This window comes from Saccostrea cucullata, unplaced genomic scaffold (assembly GCF_032062105.1).
Source record: "Saccostrea cucullata isolate Sc308-1 unplaced genomic scaffold, CSIRO_AGI_Scuc_v1 ctg13002, whole genome shotgun sequence".
Taxonomy (NCBI): Eukaryota; Metazoa; Mollusca; class Bivalvia; order Ostreida; family Ostreidae; genus Saccostrea; species Saccostrea cuccullata.
Genome location: NW_026921454.1, coordinates 1 through 16,725, shown reverse-complemented (window position 1 = coordinate 16,725; position 16,725 = coordinate 1). Strand labels below are relative to the sequence as shown.

The following is a 16,725-nucleotide window of genomic DNA, read 5'->3' as shown; positions in this document are numbered from 1 at the left end:
CGACCTTATTTCTAAAAAGAAAAATTCCATATAAATTTCGAAAACGCACATTATGTCATTTTAATTAGTCTACAGGAAAAGAAGATGTAAGTGATATAGAAATCGCATAGAAAGGGTGTTTAAAGTACATGTTATTACATATTTCATTTTTTTAAAGTACATTTTGCTGTCGATTTGTAGATTTAATTCATTCAGAAAAAGGTTCATTCTATAATTTATCCAAAATAGATTTATTATATTTGTTTCATCCGTTTGATGGTGTTATTTTTTTCTATTTAGATGATATATTCCTGAGATGGCACAATGCAAATATGCATCTACAAAGCAGACGACAAATGCAGCACGTTTATCACGTGTGGTAATAGACGTATTTACAGACCTTTTCCGGGAAATTTTGAAATTGCACATTACAGAAATTCAATTCCCTTTTGTTCTACAAGAAAAACGAGACAAACTATGTGCTATACTAAATAAAAATCAGAAGGAATATTTGTATCCAGTAAAAGATTTATTTACTGGTACATATAAAGAATTTGACTTGTCCTTACTTTACATTCTCATCCGTAATGTAAGTGGCATACCATCGCACCAGCATGGATGGGGAAAAACTCCAAAGCCAAGGGACCGAAGTGTATCTGCCAATATTGACCGTGTTCGAGAAATACGGAATAAGAATTGCGGGCATAGCGGGAGTGCATCACTTGATGATGGCGATTTTCATAGATTATGGCAGGAATTGCGTTTTATTATAGGAGAAATTGAAGCAGCATTGAAGTTAACAACTTACACAGATGCTATAAATTTCTTGGAAAATGAAACAATGGATCCCGAGCAACAAGAAATGTATCTCTCCATTATTGATGATCAACAAGTTACGATATCTGATGTTAAAGGTAGGTAGAATATAATGAGATTCACTGGTTCAAAAGATATAAAAGGTCGAAGATTAAGAAAACTTTTTTTTTTGCATTTTGTGGATACAAAACTTAAGTATGTATAACATATTAAAGGGATTTTTCTTCTTCAGGTACACAAGATATATTAATGAAAGAGCAAAAAAGACAGAATCAAGAAATTGAAAAACAAGGAGAAAAGCTCTGCAGACTTGAAAGGCAAAGTAAGAAAGCAAATAATGAGCAAAGAAAAAAACCCACATGTGTTGTATTTTTGATATGATATGCTCTTGTGAATTAAATGAAACTGATTCATCGAGGATCATTTGTTAACAAAACACTGTACCCTAGGTCTAAACCACGCTTGACGAAGGATGTTTTCAAATTATTCTCTAAAGGAAAATTATGCGGACACAGTTCACTGTCACATTTGTCTTTATAAGATTCAGTATGATTTAAAAATACTATATGCAGCTGATAGTAACATTGAAAATTTTATTATCCCAAGAAACCCTTTTTCAATCTCAGCAGCATGTATACATATACAAGATAAAAATGCACTGCAGAACTAATCCTTTTGTAACATTTTTGAAGCGATATTTTTTCGGAATAGCGTGGTCCCCTTTCCTCGCTGATGCGCATACCATGCATCAAATGCCCTTAAATGCTTCTTTTTGAAATACATGTGTACTTGAAATTGATAGATACTTTATTTCAATTAAAATATTTTGTTGTGAGAAGCAATTTTCAGAGGAATATTTTTTTTCTGTGGAGTTAAATAATGTTAATTGTGCGTTAGTTGACCTTTATATATGATTTTTACCTCAATAAAATACATTTACTGGACTAATAAATATCAACTGTGAATAGCTAGAGCAAATATTTTATGTTTATTCCAATGATATACCCCCGGTATAACAATTTCATTTGGAATAAGATATTAAGTACTATAGTAATTGTGAGGATGTGTTTTTATTTATACAGATGCAATTTTACCTGAGGCCAGAAATATTTTAGGTAAGTGATTGTCATTGATGGCTTACATATATACTGCTGATTAATCATTAAAAAAAAGATTGTTCAATTTGTCTTGGAAACAGAAAACAACAAGATGCCCATGGGCCACATCGCTCGCACGAGAAGCTTTGACCATGCTATTCTAAAAGGGGCATGGACACAGTTTCAGCTAAAATTGCAAAATTTATTGTTCCATTTTTACAAATATTTCACTATGGTCTTTCTAATGATCATCAAAAATTTGAATGCAAGTTGTCAAGATACAAGGTAGATTTAGAGCTCCAAACCTTTGCTATGTATACAAGGCTTGTCTCATGCTTTTGTTTACACAGGTTAATATACTAATACATGTTCGTTCAAAGTAGATTAATTATAAAAGTTTTACAGTTACTTTTGATTTGCTGAACTTCATTTTGTTATGAATATGATATTTACTATATGTAAACAAAAACAAGGGGCACACCTTGTTTACATTATGAAGAACTTTAAGTTCTGTATCTTGTTTGTTGATCAACAAATGATGTTCAAATATTTGCTAATCAACAGATGATGTCTTAGGTAGGAGTTGTAAAATTAAAATTGGTTTTAAAAAATCAGTTGAAACTGTGTCCAGGCCCCTGTAACCAGATTTTTTTTCTTGTGACCTATTTTGGCCCCACCCAACCACCGGGGGTCATGTTTTCAACAGTATAGATTTTACTGTACCCCAGGATGCTTCCACATAAGTTTCAGCTTTTCTTGCCAAGTAGTTCTTGAGAAGAAGATTTTTAAAGATTTTTTCCTATATATCTCTATGTAAAACTTTGATTCCCTCTTGTGGCCCCACTCAATCACCGTGGGTCATGATTTGAACAATTTAGAATCTACACTACCCCAGGATGCTTCCATATAAGTTTCAGCTTTTCTAGCCTAGTGGTTCTTGAAAAGAAGTTTTTAAGGATTGTTCCTATATATTTCTATGTAAAACTTTGATTCCCTATTGTGGCACCGCCCAACCCCCGGGGGTCATGATTTGAACAATTGAAAATCTACACTACCCCAGGATGTTTCCACATAAGTTTCAGCTTTTCATACCCAGTGGTTTTTGAGAAGAAGATTTTTTAATGACCCCACCCTATTTTTGTCTTTTCTTGATTTTCTACCCTTGTGAGAGGACCTAGCGCTTAATATTATCTATTTAAATTTCCCTTCACCCAAGGATACTTTTAGTTAATACTGTACCAGTGGTTCCTGAGAAGAAGTACGGAAATGTAAAAAGTTTATAGACGGACAGACAGACAGACAGACAGACAGACAAACAGAGGTATGGAAAACGGACAAATGTGATCAGAAAAGCTCACTTGAGCCTTCGGCTCAGGTGATCTAAAATGCATGGATAATTAATATGTTTACTCTGTCGATTATTTTGTAACTATTCTAAGTTCACCGAGTCTGCAATTATTTATCAGTGAACTTTAATCAGCCACTGTCTGTCGTCTGTTTTTCTATCCTTAAAGTTTCCCCATTTTTGTCGTCTTCTCTTTAACCAGTAGGCAAATTTCAGCAATGATCGGTACATTATATCAATGGGGAAAGTAGAAATTTTATTTTTCATACGATTCGACATACCCCCCCCACCCCCCCCCCCCACCCCCCAAAAAAAAAAAACCTTGTGGGGAAGTGAAGATAAAATGGACCAGTTATTAATCAAGCTCCACTAGTAGGAAATATAAGATTCTGTAAAAGCTCTTTAGCAGAGTATGGAATCTGAATAATTTTGTAAGAGGGATCACAAAAGGACACACGGTTCAAATCAATCCCCCCCTACCGGTTAATGGAACAATTGGAAATAACAATTTAACGCAATGAATTAAGAAGTAAATATCTGTATAAAATCTTCTGGTCCACAACAGGGTGATATTTTATCACATAAGTAACTTTCTGGGCATTCTCAAGTTGTGCAGGTTAAACATTGTGCAGTGGACACCTATATAAAATTGCATTTGTTCTAAGGAATTGAAAAGGCATGTGAGATTATTCCTATTTAAAATAAAAATATATCATTTGAACATATTTTATTGTAAAATAATTTTAATATAATGTTCTTATATTAAGTAGATCCTATTTCAGGCCATGGTTACGTCTTATTAGTTACAGAACATTACAAATTTAAATTCAAGTTGAAGTATATATTTTTATTCAGAAACATGAAATCATATACTGTATTAGCTATAATTGTAAAATCACTACTTTTAATTTTTTGTTTTACAGAAAATTACCTCCATTTTAAGAAACATCAAGTCAATATGAATTTCAGATTCTATAAATGTAACTCAAGTGTACATGCTGTTGTATACTTAATCATGTGACCAAATTGAAGCCAATCAGAGGGCTTGAAATATATGATTAAAATAATATAAGTCGATAAAAAAATGGGTAGCAACTGTTCCTTCGCCATGCGCTCGGCACTTTGAAGTGAAAGTTGCGGGTCCTTTGGATGAGACCTTAAAAACTGAGGTCCCGTGTCAGCGGCAGGCGTTGGCACAATAAATAAATTTTATGTTTTTAAATCATGATATTAAGTTTCTTTTTCTTGTAAGACCTTTTTATTATTTAATTTTATTATAAAATCATTTTTTTTCCATAGATGTATTCATAATTTTCTGACTTAAAATATACAAAATACAGGTAAATCTAAAGAGCAGATAAAATTAGTCTTATTATTGTAAGAACAATTAAACTATCTAAACATCTATTTTTATTTGCAAGTGGGAATAGGTGGAATTGAGATTTTAAAAAGTGGGAAAATGTAGAAGACACCCGAAAAAGATTCCTCACTGCTCAATGGCCCTGAGTGCCGAGTAAAGGTCAAGATTTGAAGCCCTTCACTGGCATACGGTGACTTGTCTATATGAGTGAAAAATTCTCGAGAGGGATGTTAAACAATATACAATCAATCAATCAAGAAATTTTCCCCAGAGCGTTTTCATAGCACAACAAATTTTGTCTTACCCTTTCGTATATTTTTAAGCTCACTAAATAAACATAAAAACTTAATTTTATCGATCAACATATTTTTTTACAGAAATTTATTTTGTTTATAAAGAGTACATAAAACTTATTTTTCTCTTAACTATATCTCGAGAAGAATCAATAAAGACTCCTTTTGTAGAGAGGAAACATTAAATAATTAGATTACATCCAAAAAATGAATTTAAAATTTAATGCACTGATGTAGAAAAAATATTTTCAAAATCTTTGGTAACAAAGTCCCTTTTTGGAGTTATCTTTCCTGTTGCCCGGGACTCAAAAACTTTGGCAAGTCTCCGCATACGTCACCATACTATATTTAGTAATTACTGGGCACTGAACTGGAAAGATATAAAAGAGGAAGACTAGAAAGGCACACTAGTTTATCAATACTTGTAAACACACAATGAGATAATGTATTATTGAAACGTACAAATTAGTGTGCCAAAATTTCAACTTTCAAAACAGACTCAGTTGATTAGCCTGAAAGTTTAAATAACCTAAACGTTTTTCGTCATACCGGTACCTGTTATTTACGAATTATTATTATAATGTAATATTCTCCCAGACGTCTGTTGTTCTTTTATACAAAAAAACCGCACATCTTTTTCCATGGGGTACTCTGTGATCATACCATGTCATGTTTTTGATTAGGGTGTCACTCTCAGTGTACTGCAAACTTTTCTCTTGCAACTCTTTTACAAACGGTGCTAGACCAAATCGTCCGTGCATAAACTAGATAAACCGGAAGTAAAAGTATTTTTTCTCTATATACGTCACAAATCACATGGTGTGGAGGACCCTTAATTATAAGTTCAATGGTTATGTGATTTTGTATGCTACTGTAAAGATAAGATCGGTGAAATCAACTAATGTATATTATGATATAATGTCAAATCATGGATCAATTTATTCTCTTTCAGTTAATACGGCGAATGTGCTAAGGACACATCGGTTGTCAGAAACATACACAGTTACGTCCGCTGTCCAAGGAACAATAGAAAAGCTGAGAAAGTATAAACTTTCCGTTTTAGTAGGTTATGGTGGAGAAGGAAAAACAACGACAGCTTATGAAGTAATGTGTCATATGTTAGAAAACTCAACAGAAAATCCCCTTACACCCGTTGAAATAAAATATCCAGAGGAATGGAACAAAGTAGTTAATGCCTATGGGAATTTTATAGTTTTCCTTGATGATTTTATGGGTTCCTTTAATCTAGATACCGATGCAATGGAAAAATGGAAAAATCACGTAAATTTTATTTTTCCCTCAATAAAAGGGAGAAATATATATCTAATGTTTGGGATAAGGAAAAATGTAATGGAAGCAGCAAAGAACCGTTACCAAGTCCATGAACTTTTTAAGGAGAAGTATATAATTGACTTCTCCAAAGAATTTGCATTGTCGGAAAAGGAAAAATTAGCAATGCTAGAAGCTTTTGAAAAGAAATATATTAATAGAAATACCAGTTTGCAAGGCAAAGAAATGAATGGGCATCAAAAAGAAAATGTTACAGAAAAAATGAGCCAATTATCAGACTTGGATAAAAAAAAAATTGTCCAGTCTAATCCTTTTTATGGTTTTCCTCTCACATGTTTCCAGTTTTTTACAATACGAGGTTGCTATGAACTTGGGCCTGCATTTTTTTTGCGCCCAAACCGAGAGCTTTTTACAAGAATAGAAAACATGCGCACTTCGAACGACATATACGAAAAAATACGTTACACAGTTTTGTCGTATATTTTTGTACATGGATCTATTTGTCTTCAAAACTTTGATATTGCCTTGTATGAGACCGTTTGCGTAAAAGTACGTTTACAAAACATCAGGGAAATTGAAATACAGGATGCTATACATTCAATGGATGGGTCATTTCTTTCAGAATCATCAATTAAAGGAAAATACATGTTTTCACATGACACAATTTTAGAGACAATTTTAGTGTCATATGGGCAATTAGCACCCGATGTTGTAATCAAAATATGTAGTAGACAAAAATTGCAAGAACTGCTCCGAACCGAAAACTGTGAGATGAAGCAGCATGAAGTTGCTCTGAAGATTAAAAAAGCAAACTTCAGTGATCTTTGCCAGATAATGTTGTATGGAGATGATGCCGATGATATCATATCAGATCCGTTTCTTGCAGCTCGAAACATAGCTTGGCATCCTGCCTCCACTGATCCAAATTTTGTGACTCATCTTTTACATTTCGATGCTTCAGAAAGACTGATTGACGTTATATCAAATCTGGTGAAAGTATTACCATTTTGTCCACAAAAAGAACCGACATTGCTTTTTATGTTGTTGGAAGATTTTGGTCCACACATCACAAATCTTGAAGAATCAAAAAAACCTACCATAACTGATGTAACTATTTTAAAATTAGTTTTAGAAATTGTGCAGTTTGCATGTGATAAGGAGAAATATATTTTATGTATACTGAGATATGTTCAGAAATATAGAAATTTTGAAAATCTTGTAGATGCAAAAATCGGAGGACAGTCTTTTCATACCCTCTCTCTCTTTCACTATTGTGTACTCCATGGCTGGAGTAATGCTGTGGATTTTATCCTTCAGTATAAAAATCCAATAAAAACTGGAGAAAATTGGTCATGTGCTCATTTAGCAGCATACGCAGGACGTTTTGAATTACTGTGCAAGTTTGAAGCTCTTGATCAGAATATAGAAAGATTAGACAGAACAAATGAAGGTTATACTGTATTACAAACTGCAATGTTTGGTCTCAGATACGGACATGGTGAGGTCTACAAACCTTCTTACAGCATGAATACAGGCGCGATTTATTCTTTTCATTTTAACATTGTATTTCCAGGGGAGGAAAGCTTTAAAAACGTGTTGATTTTTGTGCTTCAAGTTGGGGATACTAAAACAACACCAAATGACGTCGAAATATGTGTGGATGATATTCCGGATAAAAATGCCGTTACACATGCTTTAGTCAATAACTCTCAGTATGTTACCGATAGGCTTACGTGTTACTGTGATCCAACAAAAAAGAGTGGAAATAATATAGTGTTTTACTTGACTATACATAATTATGCAGATATCCTCGTTCTGTTACTCAAAGAAAATAGAGGTATTGCGCTTTACAGGAATGAAAATGAGCTGCCTACCTCATTGCACTTGGCTTCATATCTTGGTAGATGTAAAATTTTGAAAATATTGTTGGAATGTGGAGTATTTGTTCAAACCCCTGACTTGGAAATGTCTCTGCTGGAAGCACTCAGAAGTGGTGAGAAACTCTCTGGAAGGACTTTGCAATATGACATGATTAAGCATGAAACTGATTGGAAATCTTGCTGGAATGATGGTGAGAATGAAGTTCTGGATTTCAAGCTTAAATCATTTACGTTTGTGAAAATTCGCTTTGGCAATGCCTGTGACTTTAGAGATACAAGTGATTATATACGAAGGAACAGAGAGTTTGGTTCACTAAAGACATCTTCAGTGCACAAAGAATTAGAGCGTGTTTAGTATCACTCTTAAGACTGTGAAGCTTAGACTATGCAGCCGAAGAAAAATTTTGGTATCGATTTCGCTGACTTCATTAATACAGGTACCGGTCTTTAAAGAGACTACACATTTTATTCTTATAATATACTGAAAGGAAAAAAAATGCGGGATAGCATAATATTCAAAAAAATTTTTGACTGCATAACCGAAAATTACGAAAGTTGGTCAGAATGTTTGATACTATGCACTAAAATTAGTGTTCATAATTATACTCAATCGTAAATTGTGCACTTAAAATACTAATAGTTAATGTTTAAGCAAATTTTAGATTTGATACAAAATTATTTAACTTGGTTGAATAACTTTATGTTGATGACTTCACTTCAGCATCTGAGATATAGACGTTTTACATATGACCCTAAGGGGTACGTTAAATGCAACAAAATGGAGTCCAAGTTTGTATCCTGATTAAAAATAATTTTCAACATAAACATATTGGTCTTTTTATAGTTATTTGATTAGTTATTAGAAGTATAAGATTTTTCTAATTCCTGTGCAAGATGAGGAACTTTATTTTAGTTATTTAAAGCTGAACACTACTCGTAAATAGGCATAGTCCGCCATATTTCCCGTTGTTGTTCAACGTTCACCCTACAACCCATATATAAGAAGCAGATCCCTAATCAGTTCAATGTATTTCACTGTAGAGATCCGACGAATGTAGGCGTACACCATACAATGCGTGCTACTCAATCTCGATGAAATTATCAAATTTTATGTATACTGACACGCAAAAGAAACGCAACACCCTACTTTGGGGGAAATAATTATGTAAAGTAAAGAATTTTGTATTTTAAAATTATGGATATCTTCAGTTTGGTAAATAAAGCTAATTTTAAAGCTGAACAATTTTCATACCAGAACTGGAAGTCAAGTTTGAGTCTGTTTAACAGAAATAAAAAATGCATGTTTAACAAACCATTTGCCAATAATATGAAGTTTTAAGGGTTTATACTGTTCATCTTAAGTAAAGCAGCAATATTTCAAAAAATAAAATCTCCTTTCGTTTCCCGTTACGATGCGAAGGCTTCTCGAAAATGGCTTAAGTAGGCATTTCCATTGCCCTAACTGGAAAATCTCAACGTAAAGGTGATGGAGAGTTGATGATGCAAAAATACACTGCATTACGCCTCAACGGGGTCTTATGTATCATATGCATAAATGATAGTCCTTGGACCGGAAGTCCAAGGGTTACTACAATGCGCTAAGCTAGAGAAAATTCGACCTAATCATCTCAAAAACAGGCATTTAAAAATGGCAAAGAATAATTCCTTCCCTCAGGTATCGATATTGATTAACCTATTGTATCGTAAAAATTAAGTTGCAATGGTTGTTTAGGACAGTCTTGCACGTTGTAATTGAATGGCTGGGAGGGGAGTGTTTTAACAGTCATATGTTACTTAGTAAAGTTAAAAGATAAACATTTAACATTTTTATCAAATCCCTGATGTTCTGAAAAGTGAGTTTAGCCTTACTGTATTCTTTTTTGAAAATCACTAGATAAAAAATTCAAACATTTGTAGATTACTGCTTGTTGCGTTTCTTTTGCGTGTCAGTATATTTTTGTTTCCAAAACAGGACAAAATTATCTTGAAAAATACAGGTCAATACATTATTTACAAACAGAAAATGCACATAAAAACAAGAAATAAACGCAAAAAATCTAAGACCTCGAAAGGAGTACTACATGTCGGCCACGAGTTTCGAGTGTGCAATCGGATGTAACGAAATCGAACGGTTTATATACCCGTATGACAGTCCTATTTATGAGAAGTGTTCAGCTGTAAACGAACAATGCATGAAACATATCTGAATTTATCATCCATTCTGTGTCGTCTCTAATTTTCCGACTTTCAAAAGCCGCTGAAATCCAGATATTTTTGGCTTTAGCTAAAAATCAAATTTTCCTTGTAATGTCCTTGCATTATGAAGATCTTTTTGAGCCGAAATGGATGATACAAGCAACAGCAGTTGAATTGTCAATATAATTCTTAACATGTTTTCGACACATATTTGATAAAAAAAAAATCACTCTTTAATTCTGAAAAAGATTGCATACAATTCTAAGTAATAATATTCGAATCATATGAAACCTCGGATTCTGTCCAATTACCCCTAATACTGCACCGAATCCAGATAACGATGCATCCGTGCACATTTCATCTTCAGGATTGTCACGACCTATCGGAGCATAAGTGTTTAACAACGTGTCATAAAACCAAATCATATCATTCTTTCATCTTTCTTCTAATCTGTTATAGACTGGTCCTCATTTAAACAGAATCAAGTTCAAATCCTAAAAATGATAATAATTGCATTGGTTGAAAAATGGACTTTTCTTTATGTACAATAAATACCAATTTTTTCTCAAGAGATCACACGTGTAAGACACATTTTCTGCACATTCTTTTAACGTTGCACCTTGTAAATACACATCGTCAATGTAAACAACACATCAGAGATAAAACCCTTTGATCTTAGCGAAGCAACTACTGACTTTGATAATTTTGTAAATATTCTTGGTGCTGAACTTAGTCCCATCGCCAGACATGCATTTTCCATCACATTGCCCTCCAAATAAATTTCATAAATTTTCTAAATTCTTGGTGATCATTTACTGTGTAGTAAGCGTCTTCTAAATCAATTTTAGCCATGTAACAATTTTGAGTCATTATATTTAACATTTAAAAAATGTTTTTACACGACAAATTCGTTGAGATCTTTACGATTTAGAATAAGTTGAAAGGATCCATCAGATTTAAGTTCCGTGAAACCCGCTTATGCAAATTCACCATCACAATGACTAGTTTTTCTAATTATGCCCTTCTTTTCAAAGGAAAAAAATGAGATTGTCAATTATCTCAGAATAGCACTTATTAGTTATTGTGGGTCCAGCCATTGTTTGAAAGGGAACTTGACGTAATTGAATTTTATATACTTTAACAATGTCCAGAATATAAGGATCTGATGTCAGGTCCTGCCAGCCTTCTATATACTTTGATATACGACCAGCAATATGTGTCTCTAGAACTTCTTCGCTTTGTAAATGTCTCAAATTGCTGCCCTTGGTCCATGATGATGACTGGGCGTTGTCTCAGGTTTGTTTCCCCCACCCTTTTTCCCTTCTTAGATCCATTTGTCCAAGAACGCATTGAACCTGAAAAGGCTTTATCGACTGTTGGTATTTGTCAACTTTCTTTCCAACTTTGTTGGCCTCCTGAATTAATTTCAATTGATCAGCGATGTTGTTTCCAAAAATCATTGCGGTCTGACACAGGAACCTTGTTAGAACACAAAGATCTATAATCCGTATGCAGATCAGGTTTGATGTTGCTCCTTCTAAATTCCTTCATGTCATCGTTGGCCATGGAAACGAGAACTACAGCATCCATAAGACTTTCGGTTAGCGGAGAAATTTCCTCATTATCTTCTTTTAAATCTTTTCTCACCAATTTCTCCAACACATAGGCAACCGGTGCAAGAGCCCGTAGAAGCGACGATTGAGGTTTCTGAAATTCGATATCTTTAAATCTTGTATTATTCGATATCTTTCTCTAAATTTCGGGATTCACCCGCGGAGCTGAGAGAAACTCACAATTTTCAGGTCGTGTTTTCCCAAGAGATCGGTTCTTTTTTTCATCTTTCTTAGTTTGCCGCTCACGAACAATCGATTTTGGAATCTTGGAAATTGCCGCATTTAGAGAAGGGCCCGTTTTTTTCAGATGATGTGCATTTGTCTGAAAGTTAAGACAAAATTGAAGTATTTGATTTAGCCTCTGCCTCTTCTTTTTCTTGCGAGGAATTTTCCTTTCTATTTGTATTATATATTTCCACATCTTCATTAGATGACGTTGCTTTCTTCGTAGTGGACAATTCCATAAAAATGTCAATCCGCGCACTGGTGGATTGAAATTCCTGAAAGAGTACTTGTGCTGGGTCCAGGACTTTGAGGACTTGCTCGCGATCGGATCATTTGCCACCTCAAATGACGAATCATTGTCTTTTCCGACTTCAAATTCCTTGGCAAGTCTTTTTAACACGGAGTCAGTCTTATTCACAAAACTCTAAATCCCGCGTGAAGAATTTCTTGCGTTATCAATTTCACAATTTCAGATGATATACAAAACACGTGCTTTCGCACTGGAAATGGCAGCAAAACTGATCTGGGAACTAGTAAGCATACATGTATTCCTCATGACACCACGTGACTGGATGCCAAAGGAGAATTGAATTTTCTTGTTCCCTAAATCAAACACCTGATAGACTAAGTTCCCATTGAGAAGCAGTCATAGCTTCTGAATTTTTAAATAAGGAGTATATAATATGCTCTCGACTATATGTACATGTTAATGGGTATTTTCATGTTTTTTCTGCCTCTGTTCTAGGTTTCTTGACAGGTACCCCACAGAACTATGCTAGGAAGTACAACCTTCCCATACATCAATTCACCTTCCATTTCCACCCGCTCCCTCACTTCCGGGAGCAGAAGGAGGTCACCACTCAGATGGCGGAACTCAAATTCTGGGAGGAGATCGAACTGGACAAAGAAGTAAGAAGCATTGTTTTGAAAACTCAGAATTTTGACAAAAATTCAGAATTTTTTAATATTTCAAGCATGTTCTTCTTCTTCTTCTTCTCCTTCTTCCGGTAGGGAGTTGAACTCTATACAGAGTGTTAATAACTCCAGCTCGGTTAAAAACAGGAGGCTTCCTCTTTAAAAACGGATAAAACTATATACATTGTGGCTGTCTTGTCTACCAGGGTTGCAGCTGGGTCCAGGGGACGCTGTTTAGTCCAGTCCTGAACTGTAAGGGGCTGCTGTAATTTTCTCTGGTAAGTGGTTCCAGTCTCTCACCGACCGTGGGAAGAATGAATTCTTATAGACCTCCTTGGTGGCACGAGACTGTCTGTATCTATGGCTACCTCTAGTTCTTATGTCCCCGGGTGTATAATACTTGTCTGAATTGATGTCCACCAGGCGGTTCCTTATTTTGTAGCATAGGACTAATCGATGTGTTGTTCTCCTTTGCTGGAGTGAGTCCCACTCTAGTTGTTCAAGTAAAGATGTTACGCACCCGTGGGAGGTATCCGTGTACTGATTAAAGACGAACCTGGCCGCTCTAAGCTGTACCTGTTCTAGATCCTTTGTTAAGTTGGTCTGGTAGGGATCCCACACTGGTGACGCATATTCGATCGGTGGTCTGATCATGGTACAGTACGCTGTTGCTTTAACTGTTGGTGTGCACTGGCCAAGGTTTCGTCTCAGGAAGCCCAGGGTTGTTGTAGCTTTCCCTATCTTAGTGTGTATATGGTTATTCCACTCTAGGTCTTGGGAGATGGTAACACCAAGATACTCCCCACTCTCCACCACTTCCAGCTGATGTCCATGCAGGGTGTATGATGTTTGCAGTGGTTGTCGTTTGTTGGAGATCCGAATGACTGTACACTTTTCGGGATGGAAGCACATCTGCCACTTCTTCTCCCATCCTTCTAAGGCAGTGAGATCTTTCTGTAATTTGTCTGCATCTTTCTGGTTTCGGATCTGTCGATAAACGAGACAGTCATCTGCAAACAGTCTGGCGTCTGATTTGGTGCACTCAGGAAGGTCGTTTATGTAGGTTAGGAAAAGGAGTGGTCCCAGGACAGTTCCTTGTGGCACTCCGGAAAGGACATCCAACGGTGAAGATGTATGCCCATCCAGTACCACTGATTGGGTTCCCCGACTTAGATAGTCCTTTATCCAGTCTAGAGTGGTGCCTGACACTCCGTAGTGCTCCAATTTCAGTAGGAGACGTTGGTGGGGGACTTTGTCAAAAGCCTTTGAAAAGTCCAGGAGTATTACGTCTGTCTGGTATCCCTGGTCCATGTTTCTGGCTAACTGGTCCAGTGTTGTAACAAGTTGTGTCTCACATGATCGGCGGGCTCGGAAGCCATGTTGCTCATCACAGAGGATGTTGTTTCGATCAAAGTGGTCCATAACTGTGCTGTGTACAACATGTTCCAGGAGTTTGCAGGCTATTGATGTTAGGGAGACAGGCCTGTAGTTTGATGGTTGATGTTTCTCCCCTTTCTTATATATAGGGACGATGTTTGCTCTACGCCATTCATCTGGTATTTGACCGTAATCTAAGGAAGGCTGGAACATCCTTGTCAGATATGGGGCTATGGACTCGGCACTTTGCTTCAGGATGAACGCTGGAATCTCATCGGGTCCAGTAGCTTTGAATGGGCGTAGTCCCTGTAATAGTTGCAATATTCCCCTCTCGTTAATGGTTATGCTGTCCATAGTAGGGAAGGGGTTAGGTCCTAGATCGGGTAGAGTACCCAAGTCCTCTTGCGTATAGACAGATTGGAACTGCTCATTCAGAATCGAAGCTTTATTGGCCGTATCGCTGCAGAGGAAACTGTCTTTGGACTTCATTGTCACGATCTGGGATGAATCCTGCTTCCTGTTTTTAATTGGTACGCAGGTCATCGCTGACGACATCCTCCAAGTAAGCTGTGTGTGCCCTCCTGGATTCTCTCTGTAGTTGCCCTTTGAGTGCCTTGTATCGCTTATTGTCTTTCGAGTCCTTGCTGCGCTTAGCACGTTTGTAGGCTTTATGTTTCCTGTTGCAAAGGCATCTTAACTCATAACACATGCTGTTGACATCTTCAAAGTTGGTATGTGTGAAGGTATCTAATTGACTCTGGAGATCGTCTCTAATGCCGTTAGTATTGGCTTTCTTCCACAGATAGATGGTTCTCCTTTTTGGCCGTGGTCGAGATATGTGTGTTGTGAAATCTAGGAGTACCACATCGTGATCGCTGTTACCAAGTGGTGGGATGGTGTTACATTGACTAAGTTGTCCGGGATGGGATGTTAAAAGTAGATCCAGGATGTTCTCTCCTCTGGTCGGGATATTTACTACTTGCTGCAGGTTTAGGTCGGCAGTCATCTGCATGAAGGCGTTGTTTATTTCCCTTGATGTTTGGGAACCATTGATTTCATATTTATCCCAGTCGATGTCTGGCAGGTTGAAATCACCTCCTAGTATGAAGATGTTATTCTTGTGTTGAGAGCGCAGCTCACTTATATTGTGTATAACTTTATCTGTTGTATGTTGATCTTGCCTATTTGGTGGACGGTAAAGGCATGACAAAATCACTTTCTTTCGAGGGCTTATGTTGATGCTGCCCGAAATGAGTTTCGAGTCCCCACTGGTGTGAAGGTGATTCAGGCCGAGTTCAGTTGTAGCAGCTATAAGAACCCCACCATGTGCATCCCCTTCGCGGTCTCTACGTATCACATCATACCCAAGTTCAGGGGGAATATCTCAGATGTACATATCTTATCACTCAGCCAAGTCTCAAGGATATCCCAAGGATAACATCGGGTTTCGTTAATTCAATCATGACTTGGAGATCGTTAAGTTTGTTTTTGACACTCTGAAAGTTGGTAACAAGAATACGTAGGTTCTGCCGTGTGTTCCCTCGTTGTTGTTGTTTTGGCTGCCTTGTTAATGGTTGAGGGGATGATGTTGCCATAGGTACCCCGATGCTGGTATCTGATAAGCTGCTGTAGTTTGGATCAGCATTACTAGCATCTCTTGTAGACAAAACTGAAAAGGTGTTGCTATCGGCAGAGTCAATTAAGGTAGGATTCTTTTCTAGTTTCTGACTAGATGAAATATTCAATGTATATTTGCTTCTATGCCTTATATATTTACGAGGGACGTTCAATAAATAATGTCATTAGCTCGATTTCATACAACATAGTAGTCATATAACATAAAGCTTGACTTTCTATCATTATTGAATCTTTAATGAATTTATAACAGTTTGGTTGACCACTTTTCATCGCATTATTTCACCGTGGGAAGCTGGAAAACAAGGGCTATTCGAGACACTGCATTAAAAATGAATGGTCAAGAATCAGTAAACTAGAGTGAAATTAAACGCTTCATTAAAGCAGCTGTAAAACTTGTTAATATCCCAAAAAACATATTAACTGAAATATGTGAAATTTACAGCAACCAATGCCTGCTTTATAGACAGGTGAACATGTTGATTTCAATAAACAAAAATTATTTAATGGGCATCAAAAATTGGTACCGTCCTTCGCAACAATGACTTACAACAACCGATGCAAATTTGCGAAATTTCAACAAATTATCACTGATTATGTTTTATTGACTTTAAGACACATAGCAAAATTGATAAAAATCATTTTGGGGATAGTTCATACTGTTTTGAAAAAACATTTTATAGTAAAAATGTTTAATAATCAAA

The 16,725-nt window shown here is 36.0% G+C and overlaps 2 protein-coding genes across 2 annotated transcripts; both read left to right on the top strand.

Moving 5' to 3' along the window:
• Positions 1-283: 283 nt before the first annotated feature.
• Positions 284-1,176, top strand: LOC134260002 (E3 ubiquitin-protein ligase DZIP3-like). Its single transcript, XM_062742588.1, has 2 exons — positions 284-893; positions 1,028-1,176. Exons 1-2 carry the CDS (start codon positions 296-298, stop codon positions 1,174-1,176), a joined length of 747 nt encoding a protein of 248 aa, XP_062598572.1. The 5' UTR covers positions 284-295.
• A 657-nt stretch (positions 1,177-1,833) lies between these two features.
• LOC134260003 (uncharacterized) lies at positions 1,834-9,090 on the top strand. Its single transcript, XM_062742589.1, has 2 exons — positions 1,834-1,910; positions 5,843-9,090. Exon 2 carries the CDS (start codon positions 5,998-6,000, stop codon positions 8,413-8,415), a length of 2,418 nt encoding a protein of 805 aa, XP_062598573.1. The 5' UTR covers positions 1,834-1,910; positions 5,843-5,997; the 3' UTR covers positions 8,416-9,090.
• Positions 9,091-16,725: the final 7,635 nt, after the last annotated feature.